General features: G+C 50.4%; 1 protein-coding gene across 14 annotated transcripts in view; it reads left to right on the top strand.

Annotated features, from left to right (window-relative positions):
* The window catches only part of slc4a4a (solute carrier family 4 member 4a), a 62,749-nt gene that overhangs the window by 27,842 nt on the left and 20,189 nt on the right, over positions 1–14,718 (top strand). For all 14 annotated transcript variants that reach the window (XM_078953409.1, XM_078953411.1, XM_023958125.2 and 11 more), the window contains 5 exons: positions 71–158; positions 1,080–1,234; positions 2,509–2,619; positions 13,846–14,020; positions 14,104–14,237. In XM_078953409.1, coding sequence (XP_078809535.1) covers positions 71–158; positions 1,080–1,234; positions 2,509–2,619; positions 13,846–14,020; positions 14,104–14,237 — 663 coding nt within the window. The remainder of the gene's footprint in view (positions 1–70; positions 159–1,079; positions 1,235–2,508; positions 2,620–13,845; positions 14,021–14,103; positions 14,238–14,718) is intronic.

The raw sequence follows: 14,718 nt of genomic DNA, 5'->3' as shown, positions 1-14,718 counted from the left end.
TTTTCTTTCCCTGCATCACTGAGCGTGCTCAGAAACTGGGCCGCCCCGCACTAACTCTGCTCCTTTTCAGGTTTCTGTTCATCCTGCTGGGACCCAAGGGCAAAGCCAAGTCCTACCACGAGATCGGCAGGGCCATCGCCACGCTGATGTCGGACGAGGTTTGGGCTTTTCCACATCCTGAACTGGGGGAGGAAGCTGGATTTGATGGAATGTTTTTGGTGTTGGAGGCGTGGAGGTTAGCAGGACAGTTCAGGCTCCTCCTCCTCCTCCTCCATCCTCTCTGCAGTCACTCTAAAGCTCAAACGGTCTCAGCTCAGGGGTTAGGGTTAGACCCCAGGGTCATGGCCGTTCCACACACATGCAGAGAACACGCAGAGGTGATGGGTGAACAGAAATGATTGACAGATGCTGTGCGGCGGTCAGGTTGTCTGGAGCTTTGGTTGTTGGTCTGCAGGTGCAGGAAGGAGAAGCTGCACCAAAGACCAGCATGAGCCACTTCTCTGGTCTGTAGTTCACTGAAGGTCACCAACACCAAATACTAATGCTGAGCAGCTCTGACCACCACATAGATAGCACCAGTCAGGGGGCGGAGCTACCATGCAAACTGTGGAAGCAGCCACCAGAGCTCGTTTTAATGTTCAGATTGGGTGGAGGTGGCTCTGCTGCTCTGCTGCAGGACCTTTCATGAGTCAGTATTTTGGTCTGCTGCCGCTGATCACACGGTCAGAAATGGAGAATGATGCAGCAAACTGCTGACGGCAGAAAGGCGTCTCCTCAGACCAGAGTCTCAGATTGGTCTCAGATCTGTCTCCAACTGCTCCAGTTTGGTCTGACCACATTTCGGGTCTGGACCCAGACTGTGGACTGAAACTCTGTCAGCTGCTTGACTGTGAGCTGATTAAATGGACACAATGATGGTCCTCTGCAGAGCTTTTGGGAGATTAGATGGGTTTGCTTATTCATGCGTGGCGTTGGTATGATGTCACTGCTCCCTCATTGGGTAATCTGATGCTACGGTTCACTGCCTGCTGGGCCTGCGTGCTCTGCTGCTGACTCCTCTGCTTTGTGTGTGAGGGCAGGTCTTTCACGACATCGCGTACAAGGCCAAGGACAGGCAGGACCTGCTCGCCGGGATCGACGAGTTCCTGGACGAAGTGATCGTGCTTCCTCCTGGGGAGTGGGACCCGACCATCCGGATAGAACCTCCCAAAAGCCTCCCCTCCTCTGATAAAAGGTCCAGATTTCTGTCATTATGACCAGAACCGGAAAAATGTGTCTGACAAACAAACTTCAGGACGATAAAACACATGTCCATATGAAGTCACCGCCGCCGCCATGGTAACTGCATCATAATCTGCTCATGTACAAACAGACGTTCCTTATTTCAAAAAGAAAATCTACAACTAAAACAATGTTTCACCTTTGTGGCGAAAGCGTGACGTCACGGCGTCATCAGGGATTCAGACTCGTCCTATGATCAAGTCATTCTTCTGACATGGCTCACCAACGTCTACAGAAAGTTCTACTTTCATCGGATCACATTTAAAATGAAAGAAAAGTCCAAATATTCAGAACAAATGAAGCAGCTGCAGCTGCAGCTGCAGCCACGACGGCAAAAGTCAATGAATTCAGATTCAACTGGCTGTGGGAGGGGCTGAGTTACCACTGCGGCATCACCTGAGTGATGTTGTAGTAAAACAGCCTCAGAGTCTCTGATGATTCCAGAACCTTAAGAAGACAGAAGTAAATGTTTGTTAGATGGTCTTCCTGTCGTTCAGTGTTTCCTCGTTTACCACGGGAGTTATGCTCCGTAATAACCTGTGATCCATGACATCCATGAAGTTGGATTCTGGGTGTTTTAAGGCGGTAAAGCTCCTCACTAAAACTTCATCCACTTCTGTCAGACACGAACATTTTTTCTCCCGTTTAAACTAAAGTTCAAACCTTCATGGAAAAATAGGATTCTAGAGTAAAAGCAAAGATCCGATCAAAGATTTGAGTCGATTTAGAAAACATTCTGTACCGGAAACATCAAGACCGATTGGCAAGGCCTGCAGCCAATCAGGACGGAGAAGACTGCACTGTAAATTTAAGGAACCCAAAACTACACTGAAAAAAAATCTAGGAAACAGCGAGACCATGAAAGGTGAACCTCCACATAGCAAGGGAACGCTGTCATTCACACCAGGCTTCAGCTGTGACCTGCACACGGATCCCAGAAGTCCTGACTGCAAGATCCATCTGCGTCTGCACAGATGTGCCTTAACGTCTGTGCAGTGCAGCCGCTGCAGGTTCAGGTGTCACAGGTTTAACATGAAGCACGTTTGAGAGCGCTGATCAATCAGGCTATTTAATCTCCTAATGCATCATGGTGGGAGATGGGGGGCACCCACCTGCAGAGTTTATAGCTTAACGTTGCGTAACTGCAGGTCATCGTCAGAAATCCCATATTTGACTGACATCACAGGATTCTAGAGATGAAATCTTGACAAACTTCTGGTCTTTTAGGAAAAACATGTACGCTGGAGGAGATTCTCAGATGAATGGAGACATGCCTCGTGATGGGGGTCATGGAGGAGGGGGCCACGCCATAGGGGACGAGCTGGAGAAGACCGGCAGGTATGAACGTTGGTGTCATGAAGTCGGGATGAAAAATTGGTTTAGAATGTGATGTCAGCATCCCGTCTCCAAGGAAACGGCTTTTCCTCTGTCAAACGGTCTGGAGGAAGAAACCATCAGTGTCTGGGGGCGGAGCTCCTCAGAGCAGGTTCTGTGTTTGAACCTCGTGTCTCATTAGGGCCTTCCTTTGGTCTGTTGGAGGACTGAACCGCAGGCTGGCTGGTGTTCCTCCAAAAACGGTGTCTGGAATCAGGAGGGCTCTGCACATCAGGGTGTTTGGTCACAGTGTGGATTCAGTTGTGCGGAGCTGCAGGTTAGGTGGGTCTGTGGAAGCGGGTTGACGGGACCCAGGGTCAGTCAGACCCGATCCTATCTTCAGAGATGAGAAAGTTCCTGTTTTACGCTGCAGTGAAGATGAAGCAGAAGTGAGTCTTCAGGGTTCTGTGCTGACTTCCTAAAGCCGCATCAGCAGCTGCATAACATGCTTCACTGCAGGAGATCGCGGCTTTGGTTCTGAGCTCAGAGAACGTTTGGTACCGGCTCCTCAGTCCAGACACAGCAGGATCGTCCCTGAGGCCTCGTGCCTTCTGCTCTGCATGCAAGAGCTTCCTGCTACATTTGAAGGTATCTTCTGCTGTCTGGTCCAGTGTATCACCTGCAGTGGGCGGAGTTTCAATTTGGTCCAGTGTTTCTACTGCAGTGGGCGGAGTTTCAGTCTGGTCCAGTGTGTCTTCTGCTGTGGGCGGAGTTTCAGTCTGGTCCAGTGTGTCTTCTGCAGTGGGCGGAGTTTCAATCTGGTCCAGTGTTCCTACTGCTGTGGGCGGAGTTTCAGTCTGGCCAAGTGTATCACCTGGAGTGGGCGGAGTTTCAGTCTGGTCCTGTGTTTCTACTGCTGTGGGCGGAGTTTCAGTCTGGTCCAGTGTGTCTTCTGCTGTGGGCGGAGTTTCAGTCTGGTCCAGTGTGTCTTCTGCAGTGGGCGGAGTTTCAATCTGGTCCAGTGTTCCTACTGCTGTGGGCGGAGTTTCAGTCTGGTCCAGTGTGTCTTCTGCTGTGGGCGGAGTTTCAGTCTGGTCCAGTGTATCACCTAAAGTGGGCGGAGTTTCAGTCTGGTCCAGTGTATCTTCTGCTGTGGGCGGAGTTTCAGTCTGGTCCAGTGTATCTTCTGCTGTGGGCGGAGTTTCAGTCTGGTCCAGTGTTTCTACTGCAGTGGGCGGAGTTTCAATCTGGTCCAGTGTTCCTACTGCTGTGGGCGGAGTTTCAGTCTGGTCCAGTGTGTCTTCTGCAGTGGGCGGAGTTTCAATATGGTCCAGTGTTCCTACTGCTGTGGGCGGAGTTTCAGTCTGGTCCAGTGTGTCTTCTGCAGTGGGCGGAGTTTAAATCAGGTCCAGTGTTCCTACTGCTGTGGGCGGAGTTTCAGTCTGGCCCAGTGTATCACCTGGAGTGGGCGGAGTTTCAGTCTGGTCCAGTGTTTCTACTGCTGTGGGCGGAGTTTCAGTCTGGTCCAGTGTGTCTTCTGCTGTGGGCGGAGTTTTAGTCTGGTCCAGTGTGTCTTCTGCTGTGGGCGGAGTTTCAATCTGGTCCAGTGTTCCTACTGCTGTGGGCGGAGTTTCAGTCTGGTCCAGTGTATCACCTGAAGTGGGCGGAGTTTCAGTCTGGTCCAGTGTATCTTCTGCTGTGGGCGGAGTTTCAGTCTGGTCCAGTGTATCTTCTGCTGTGGGCGGAGTTTCAGTCTGGTCCAGTGTGTCTTCTGCTGTGGGCGGAGTTTCAATCTGGTCCAGTGTTCCTACTGCTGTGGGCGGAGTTTCAGTCTGGTCCAGTGTATCACCTGAAGTGGGCGGAGTTTCAGTCTGGTCCAGTGTATCTTCTGCTGTGGGCGGAGTTTCAGGCTGGTCCAGTGTTTCTTCTGCTGTGGGTGGAGTTTCAGTCTGGTCCAGTGTGTCTTCTGCTGTGGGTGGAGTTTCAGTCTGGTCCAGTGTATCTTCTGCTGTGGGCGGAGTTTCAGTCTGGTCCAGTGTGTCTTCTGCTGTGGGCGGAGTTTCAATCTGGTCCAGTGTTCCTACTGCTGTGGGCGGAGTTTCAGTCTGGTCCAGTGTATCACCTGAAGTGGGCGGAGTTTCAGTCTGGTCCAGTGTATCTTCTGCTGTGGGCGGAGTTTCAGGCTGGTCCAGTGTTTCTTCTGCTGTGGGCGGAGTTTCAGTCTGGTCCAGTGTGTCTTCTGCTGTGGGTGGAGTTTCAGTCTGGTCCAGTGTATCTTCTGCTGTGGGCAGAGTTTCAGTCTGGTCCAGTGTTTCTTCTGCTGTGGGCGGAGTTTCAGTCTGGTCCAGTGTATCTTCTGCTGTGGGCGGAGTTTCAGTCTGGTCCAGTGTGTCTTCTGCTGTGGGCGGAGTTTCAGTCTGGTCCAGTGTATCTTCTGCTGTGGGCGGAGTTTCAGTCTGATCCAGTGTGTCTTCTGCTGTGGGCGGAGTTTCAGTCTGGTCCAGTGTTTCTTCTGCTGTGGGCGGAGTTTCAGTCTGGTCCAGTGTATCTTCTGCTGTGGGCGGAGTTTCAGTCTGGTCCAGTGTGTCTTCTGCTGTGGGCGGAGTTTCAGTCTGGTCCAGTGTATCTTCTGCTGTGGGCGGAGTTTCAGTCTGGTCCAGTGTGTCTTCTGCTGTGGGCGGAGTTTCAGTCTGGTCCAGTGTTTCTTCTGCTGTGGGCGGAGTTTCAGTCTGGTCCAGTGTATCTTCTGCTGTGGGCGGAGTTTCAGTCTGGTCCAGTGTGTCTTCTGCTGTGGGCGGAGTTTCAGTCTGGTCCAATGCATCTTCTGCTGTGGGCGGAGTTTCAGTCTGGTCCAGTGTGTCTTCTGCTGTGGGCCGAGTTTCAGTCTGTTCCAGTGTTTCTTCTGCTGTGGGCGGAGTTTCAGTCTGGTCTATTGTATCTTTTGCTTTGGGCGGAGTTTCAGTCTGGTCCAGTGTGTCTTCTGCTGTGGGCGGAGTTTCAGTCTGGTCCAGTGTATCTTCTGCTGTGGGCGGAGTTTCAGTCTGGTCCACTGTTTCTACTGCAGTGGGCGGAGTTTCAATCTGGTCCAGTGTTCCTACTGCTGTGGGCGGAGTTTCAGTTTGGTCCAGTGTGTCTTCTGAGGTGGGCGGTTTTTCAATCTGGTCCAGTGTTCCTACTGCTGTGGGCGGAGTTTCAGTCTGGTCCAGTGTGTCTTCTGCAGTGGGCGGAGTTTAAATCTGGTCCAGTGTTCCTACTGCTGTGGGCGGAGTTTCAGTCTGGCCCAGTGTATCACCTGGAGTGGGCGGAGTTTCAGTCTGGTCCTGTGTTTCTACTGCTGTGGGCGGAGTTTCAGTCTGGTCCAGTGTGTCTTCTGCTGTGGGCGGAGTTTCAGTCTGGTCCAGTGTGTCTTCTGCTGTGGGCGGAGTTTCAGTCTGGTCCAGTGTATCTTCTGCTGTGGGCGGAGTTTCAGTCTGGTCCAGTGTGTCTTCTGCTGTGGGCGGAGTTTCAGTCTGTTCCAGTGTTTCTTCTGCTGTGGGCGGAGTTTCAGTCTGGTTTAGTGTATCTTCTGCTGTGGGCGGAGTTTCAGTCTGGTCCAGTGTGTCTTCTGCTGTGGGCGGAGTTTCAGTCTGGTCCAGTGTTTCTTCTGCTGTGGGCGGAGTTTCAGTCTGGTCTAGTGTATCTTCTGCTGTGGGCGGAGTTTCAGTCTGGTCCAGTGTGTCTTCTGCTGTGGGCGGAGTTTCAGTCTGGTCTAGTGTATCTTCTGCTGTGGGCGGAGTTTCAGTCTGGTCCAGTGTGTCTTCTGCTGTGGGCGGAGTTTCAGTCTGTTCCAGTGTTTCTTCTGCTGTGGGCGGAGTTTCAGTCTGGTCCAGTGTGTCTTCTGCTGTGGGCGGAGTTTCAGTCTGGTCCAGTGTGTCTTCTGCTGTGGGCGGAGTTTCAGTCTGGTCCAGTGTATCTTCTGCTGTGGGCGGAGTTTCAGTCTGGTCCAGTGTGTCTTCTGCTGTGGGCGGAGTTTCAGTCTGGTCCAGTGTGTCTTCTGCAGTGGGCGGAGTTTCAATCTGGTCCAGTGGATCTTCTGCTGTGGGCGGAGTTTCAGTCTGGTCCAGTGTGTCTTCTGCTGTGGGCGGAGTTTCAGTCTGGTCCAGTGTATCTTCTGCTGTGGGCGGAGTTTCAGTCTGGTCCAGTGTGTCTTCTGCTGTGGGCGGAGTTTCAGTCTGGTCCAGTGTTTCTTCTGCTGTGGGCGGAGTTTCAGTCTGGTCCAGTGTATCTTCTGCTGTGGGCGGAGTTTCAGTCTGGTCCAGTGTATCTTCTGCTGTGGGCGGAGTTTCAGTCTGGTCCAGTGCATCTTCTGCTGTGGGCGGGGTTTCAGTGTGGTCCAGTGTGTCTTCTGCTGTGGGCGGAGTTTCAGTCTGTTCCAGTGTTTTTTCTGCTGTGGGCGGAGTTTCAGTCTGGTCTAGTGTATCTTCTGCTGTGGGCGGAGTTTCAGTCTGGTCCAGTGTGTCTTCTGCTGTGGGCGGAGTTTCAGTCTGGTCTAGTGTATCTTATGCTGTGGGCGAAGTTTCAGTCTGGTCCAGTGTTTCTTCTGCTGTGGGCGGAGTTTCAGTCTGGTCTAGTGTATCTTCTGCTGTGGGCGGAGTTTCAGTCTGGTCCAGTGTGTCTTCTGCTGTGGGCGGAGTTTCAGTCTGGTCCAGTGTTTCTTCTTTTTTTTTTTTTTTTTTTTTTTTTTTTAACTTGTCCTGTCCAACAGCTAGGCAAACAGATGAGAGCTGAGGGCCTCTTGTGTTGGACATATTTTATTTTAACAAGAGGGGTTATTCATCTTCAGACAAACCAAAGGTATGTCTGAATAAACCCCTTTTGTAATTGAGGCCAAAATTTATTAATTTCAATCATGTTTGAAAATCTTTGGTGTTGGACCGGACGGAAAAGGAAAGAGGGGAAGAAGAGAGAGGGACGTTAGAGAGAGGGGGGGGTAGGAGGGTGATAATAGGAGGGGAAGGGGGGTAAGACCATGAAGCAGCATAGAGCAGACAGGTTTACTGGTTGTTTATCGTTACGGTACGGTTCAAATGTAGTACAAAAAGGGCGGGGCCTTTTCACACACACTCAAATATTATCAACACACCTGCTAGCCGCAAAAATGTCCACATGTCAACATGCACACAAAACAGATAGTGTTCACGAACGCATACCTATGCCTTTAAACCAACTAGTGTGAAATCTTTCATTCATTCAATCATGCAAACTATTAGTGCAAAGGTGAGCTAACACCTGTGCTCAGGTGAGTGTTTATGTTCTTCTAAAATGGATGGTGGAATGTGAAAAGAAGGAGGAGGAGCGCCCAGCCACCCCCACACCCATACCCCCGCCGCAGCAGCAGCGGCAGCCGGAATTCCCCCAACGCCACACGGGAACAGGCAGGGAACAACCGCCCCCCGGGCGACCAAGACCGCCACCCAGGCCAGGGCCAGCCGGACCGCCGCGAGGCCCCCAGAGCCAGAGAGCAGGGAGGCGCAGAGGGAAAGAGAGCGCCGCCCCAGCCCAGCCAGGAAAGCAGCCCCCCGCCGCGCCGGAAGAGCCCAACGCAGGGCCCCACCGGAGAGGGACGCCCACAGCCCCAGACGAGCACCCCACCACCACCCAGGAGTTCCGGGCATCCCCCCGCCCCGACCCCAGGTACGAGCCAGGACCCCCCAAGGGAGACCCGCTCCGCACTCCAGGCAGCCACCCACCTGGCCCACGGTTGGTCCAGGTAGGAGCAAGGCAGGGGCCCGCCGCCCCCGCCCAGGAGGGGGGAACCCCGGGGAAAAAAGGGCGGCCCACAAGGGATGTTATAAATATGGCCCGACCAGGCTCGGCCATGTTGGAAGTTTGGCGGGGCCCAGCGCCCAGGGGCAAGGACCAGGACCCACCCCCCAGGGACACGAACACCCCCGGCTCAGGTGTAATATGAACCCCCCCACCGTGCGGAGAGAGCACCGCCGGGCCCAGGGAGCCGGCACCCAAGGGACACGGCCGCCATCGCCAAGGGGCCCGCACCCCCCACCAGGGAAGGGGTAGGGGACAGATGGACCCAGGTCCCACCTTCCTTGTAAAATGTGTGTGCGTGTATGGGTGTTTGAGAGGGTGTTTGTGTGCATGTGTGTGTGTTTATGTTTGAATGTATATATTGAAGGGGGAGGGGTGTGTGTACTAAGGGGGGTGCAGTTAAAATTGGCGAGTAGGGCACTAAGGGGACATCTCCTGATTACTCACAGTGATGTCCCCTCACCCTCCACACCAAGGGGCCCTAAATGTCTAAGGTGCGGTTAAAATTGGCGGGTAGGGTGCCAGGAGGACATCTGCTGCTTGCTTGCAGTGATGTCCAAGCACCCCCCCTACCAAGGACCCTACATGTCTAAGGTGCAAATAAAACCGAAAGAGGGGGGGCCCACTCCATACGGCAACCATAGGAGGGGGGCCACTCCCAAGTAGCCCCCCCCCAAGGCGCATCGCAGGCTAGACCCCCCACCCCTTCACCCTAATATGAGGTTATATAAGGAAGGGGGTAAGTTGGGGACAGCTGGTAGACTGTCCCCCGGTGGTCAAACAGCCGTCCCCCAGCCCACCCCCAGCAAAGGGGCCAGGGCCACCCAGCCCAGGGGCCCACCCCCGGAGGCGCCGACACCCCAGGCCCGGCACCACCCACCCCACACAGAGAGAGAGGAGCCAGCGTCGCCCCCCCCCGGAGCAAGCCCAGGCCCCCACCCCCAGACGCCGGCCCTAGAAGAGCTCTGGTCAGGCCTCGACGGGACCGAGGAGGCCAACCGGCCGAGGCAACCACTGATTGCCTCAGCGGAGACTTCGACCCGCTAGCCCCCCCGACCCGTACTAATAATGGGCCCCCCCTCCCCCCCAGAACGCCCCCCCACAGGACAGGGCCGACAAGCCCCCCACCCCACCCCACCCCAGACCCCGCAGCCGAAGCGGGTGACACCCAGAGCGACCGGGGGCCCCGAGAGGGTCGTCCCGTCCCGCCCCAGAGCCAGGGAAGGGCCGATCCCAGCCCCAGGTGCAGATGGGCAGCCCATCCGGCGCCGCTGGGCCCCCCCCACCCGAGCAGGGCCCCCCGCCAACCCCCCCCAGCACAGGCAAAGGGACCACCCCCCCAAGCCAAGCCAGACCACCACCCCACCCCCCCACCACGCACCCCCACACCCAAGCCCAGAGGACCACGCAGCGCCCCAGCCCGCCCCACCCAGGCACCGGACCCGACCCCCCGACCAACGGAGCCCCCCACCGCCCCCGCCAGGCACCGGAAGCCCCGACCCCCACCCCAAACCACGGCAGAAGGGCATGGAGCAGCGACGACCAAGCCCCCCACCCCCTAAGTCATGGAGTCAACCACAGGAGACCAGAGAGACTGAATTCTTTCAAAGTTACTTGAGCTTTGGGCTGACATTTTTTCCAAGCTGATATGATCAAACAGCAGATTTCTGTGTTGACTTATGTTTATATTTTTCTTGTTTTTCCAATTTATTAAAATAGTTTTTTTGGCAATACAAAGAGTTATGAAAATGATAGAAGCTAATCCTTCTTCTATATCGATGGCACTCATGTCACCAAGCACACAAAGTGACGGTGAGGCAGTGATTGAAACCTTAAGCCAGACTGATAAATCGGCACATACCTGCTGCCAGAGAGCCTGGACAGGAGTGCAGAACCACAGTGCGTGCATGTAGCTGTCGGGTAGATTATTATCACAGTGCTCGCAAATGTCTGAGTTACTGAGACCCATCTTGAACATCCTCTGTCCAGTGTAGTAAATTCTGTGAAGAGTTTTGAGATGGATTAGCTGCAGATTTGGACTTTTTGTCAGTTTAAAGGTGTTTAGACAAAGTTCTGACCAGAAGCTTTCATCTGTGCTGATGCTCAAATCTGCATCCCATTTTTTTGTTGGAAGGGCAATATTGTTATCTAAATTACATAAAAGTTTGTATATTTTGGAGAGAGTTCTATTCATTGAAAAATTAATCAGAGTGGTAACTACATCTGGTAGCTTTAAATCGTCGTCTTTAATTTTATACTTTTTAGTAATACTTGATTTAAGTTGCTGATATTCCAAGAAGTTATTTATTCCATGTTTGTCTTGAAGTTCCTGGGGGGTTATGAATCTTCTATCAATAATTACGTGCTCTAGTTGTTTTATGCCCCCTGCTTGCCAAGCTGGGAAGTGAATCATTTTTTTGTTAATAAGGATGTCCGGGTTGTTCCAGATGGGTGTCATTTTGCACGGTTGAATTGATGATTTTGATATTTTGAGAAATTCCCACCAGGCTGTTAAGGTGGCATTTATATTAATGCTTTTGAAACAATCCTGTTTTTTAACTGTTTGGCTAATAAATGGTAGCTGTGACAGGTTGATCTTTCCACATAACGCCTGTTCCAAGTCTAACCATGAGTTGGTTTCTGGATTATTTTTTAACCATTTTAAGATGTATTGTAATCTATTTGCAAGAAAGTATTTGTGGAAGTTAGGTAATTCTAATCCTCCACAGTTTTTTGCAGATTTTAAAGTTTTTAGACTAATTCTTGCAGGTTTGTTGTTCCATAGAAAGCTTGATATGGATGAGTCTAATGTTTTGAACCATTTTAATGGCGGTTGTGTGGGAATCATTGAGAAGAGATAATTAACCTTGGGTAAGATTTTCATTTTAACCGTGGCTACCTTGCCCATAAGGGACAAAGGCAGGTTGGTCCAGCGTGTTAGATCGTCCTGTATGCTTTTCAGTAATGGGGTGTGGTTTAGCTGCACCAGTTCTGATAGTTTGGGGGAAAAGTAGATACCCAGATATTTGATATTTCCTGTTTTAACTGGAATTGTGAGTCTTTGTTCCATATTCCTGTTGAGTGGTAATAAAACAGACTTATTCCAATTAATGGAATAGTCTGATATGGAGGAGAATTCATTTATGATCATTGCTGTTTCATTTACAGAATGTAAATTCCTTAAAAACAGTAATATGTCATCCGCATAAAGACTAATTTTATGATGGCTGTGTTTGGTTTTTATTCCTATAATGCTCTCATTCTGTCTTATTGCTGCAGCTAAAGGCTCAATGAATATAGCAAAAAGAGAAGGAGAGAGTGGGCAGCCCTGTCTGGTTCCTCTTCCAAGAAAAAACCTGTTTGAAGTCTGTTTATTAGTTCTAACTGATGCATTGGGGTTGTGATATAATATTTTGATCCAATTGATGAATGCTTCTCCAAAACCAAACTTCTGGAGGGCAGCAATAAGGAACTTCCAATTAACTCTGTCAAAGGCTTTTTCAGCATCCAGCGATAGTACCGTCATTTCCTGGTTTTCAATGGTGGCAAAGTCTATTATATTAACTAGTCTACGGACATTATCATCCGAGTGTCTGCCTTTGATGAATCCAGTCTGGTCGAAGTGAATTATGTGAGGAGTGATTTTTTCTATTCTCTGTGCTAGTGCTTTGCAGATAATTTTTACATCTGCATTGATTAGAGAAATAGGGCGATAGCTTGAAGGACTATTGGGATCTTTGTCTGGTTTTAGAAGAAGAATTATGTTGGCTGAGTTCATGTTAGGTGGCATTGATTGGCTCTCATTAATAGATGTGACAGTTTTATAAAATGTTGGTGCCAGTTGTTCCCAGAATTCTTTATAAAACTCAGCAGGAAAGCCGTCAGGCCCTGGTGCTTTACCATTGGGCATAAGTAACAGAGCTTCATGAAGTTCAGACGGCGAGAGCGGAGAATCTAAGTTTGTGATTTGATCCTCATTTAGCCTGGGTAGGTTTACATTATTAAGAAATGAGTCAATACTTTGCTCTGACGGATTGATCTGCGGTGTGTACAGGTTTTTATAAAAGTTTTCAAATGCGTTATTAATTTTGACCGGGTCATGGGTGACATTTCCTGTTTGGTCCATAATAGAGGTGATTGATGATTTTTCTCTGTTAATTTTAAGCTGATTAGCCAGAAATTTGCCAGATTTATTAGAGTTTTCAAATCTTTCAAGTCGTAGCCTTTGTATTTGAAATTGTGTTTGTTTATTAATGATGTCATTTAACTGCAGCTTTAAATTTTTCAGATCTCTCAGAATGTGTTCCTGTGCAGAAGCAGCATAAGCAGTCTCCAGGGTTTTGATTTTATTTTCTAATTCTAATAAATCTGCTTTCTCTTTGCGTTTTTTGTGCGTTGAATAAGAAATGATTTTCCCTCTCATGACTGCCTTTGCTGTTTCCCAAAGAACGCACGGTGGGATGTCTGGAGTATTATTGAAGTCTAAGAAGGTTGCCCACTCTTTTTTAAAGAATTCAAGAAATTCCTGGTCCTTTAACAGAGACGTATTAAACCTCCAGGTTGTACCAGAGGGTCCAGTGTTTCTTCTGCTGTGGGCGGAGTTTCAGTCTGGTCCAGTGTATCTTCTGCTGTGGGCGGAGTTTCAGTCTGGTCCAGTGTGTCTTCTGCTGTGGGCGGAGTTTCAGTCTGGTCCAGTGCATCTTCTGCTGTGGGCGGAGTTTCAGTCTGGTCCAGTGTGTCTTCTGCTGTGGGCGGAGTTTCAGTCTGTTCCAGTGTTTTTTCTGCTGTGGGCGGAGTTTCAGTCTGGTCCAGTGTTTCTTCTGCTGTGGGCGGAGTTTCAGTCTGGTCCAGTGTTTCTTCTGCTGTGGGCGGAGTTTCTGTCTGGTCCAGTGCATCTTTTGCTGTGGGCGGAGTTTCAGTCTGTTCCAGTGTTTTTTCTGCTGTGGGCGGAGTTTCAGTCTGGTCTAGTGTATCTTCTGCTGTGGGCGGAGTTTCAGTCTGGTCCAGTGTGTCTTCTGCTGTGGGCGGAGTTTCAGTCTGTTCCAGTGTTTCTTCTGCTGTGGGCGGAGTTTCAGTCTGGTCTAGTGTATCTTCTGCTGTGGGCGGAGTTTCAGTCTGTTCCAGTGTATCTTCTGCTAGGGAAGATAAAGGAGGAATCTCTGTAGGTTCATTTTTAAACGTTTTGGTATTTTTGAAGCAAAAAGAGCTTCAATCAAACATCTGGAAGGTTATGGAGGACTTCCATCCCAGAATCTTAAAACCGTTATTAAATTCAAGATCAAAAATGTTCAGAACCATTTTGCATCATTTATCTTTCTAGCCTTTTGAATGCATTTTTGAGCCTTTTTTTCTCAGCCTGTAAACATTTTCAGTGGTGAAGAAAAGAAGGTCTTCAGTTTTTGGTTCCTGTAACGTTCCCGACCGGTGCCTTTCATTCACCGGCAGGTTTTGTGGAGGTCTCATTCTGGACATCAAGAGAAAAGCGCCTTTCTTCATCAGCGACTTCACGGATGGCTTTCACATCCAGGCCCTGTCAGCCACTCTCTTCATTTACCTGGGAACTGTAACCAACGCCATCACCTTTGGCGGCCTGCTGGGGGACGCCACAGAGAACATGCAGGTGAGGCGGGGACTGACGCTCTCAGACCCTCCGAGGCCCGGATTGGATTTGTCTGAGGAACCTGCTGGGTCTTTTCCCTGCAGGGGGTGTTGGAGAGTTTTCTGGGCACGGCCATCACAGGCGGAGTTTTCTGTCTGCTGGCGGGCCAGCCGCTGACCATCCTCAGCAGCACTGGTCCGGTTCTGGTGTTTGAACGGCTGCTTTTCAACTTTAGCAGGTACACATGCAGGTCTATGGAACAACACTTTAACACGTAAACACCGGACGCACGCTTTGGACCTAGAAAAGAACGACGTGAAAGCTGCTTTTCTCCGCCTCAGAATAACTGAAGGTTGAAGAAAATGTCAACTTTGAAGATAAAGTTATGGCGCTGAAGGACGAATCCTTTTGCAGCAGAAATGTAGCTGGCAACAGACAAATATCACACGATCTTTGAGCTTCCGTAACTCTTCAACCATTTACGCAATAGTTCCAACAAATTCTGGCTCAGAGAAAAGCAGCTTCAGAATCAGTTCAAATGACTTTCCTTGCTTTCTTAAGCCTTTTATAATAAACTATATCCATATATATTATCAAATATTACCTTTGGCACACTCAAGAATGATTTTTTAATGAAATCAGAGTTATTTTTAACAGCCTTTTTTCCCAGCCGTAACACAACTCAATCTCTGAGGCTCCGCCTTTCTCTCCATGTGGGT

The sequence above is a fragment of the Oryzias latipes genome, chromosome 9, assembly GCF_053564925.1.
Source record: "Oryzias latipes strain Hd-rR chromosome 9, Olatipes_Hd-rR_3.1".
In the NCBI taxonomy this organism is placed as follows: Eukaryota; Metazoa; Chordata; class Actinopteri; order Beloniformes; family Adrianichthyidae; genus Oryzias; species Oryzias latipes.
The sequence above is the reverse complement of the archived record's forward strand: the minus strand, read 5'-3'. Positions and strand labels throughout refer to the sequence as shown.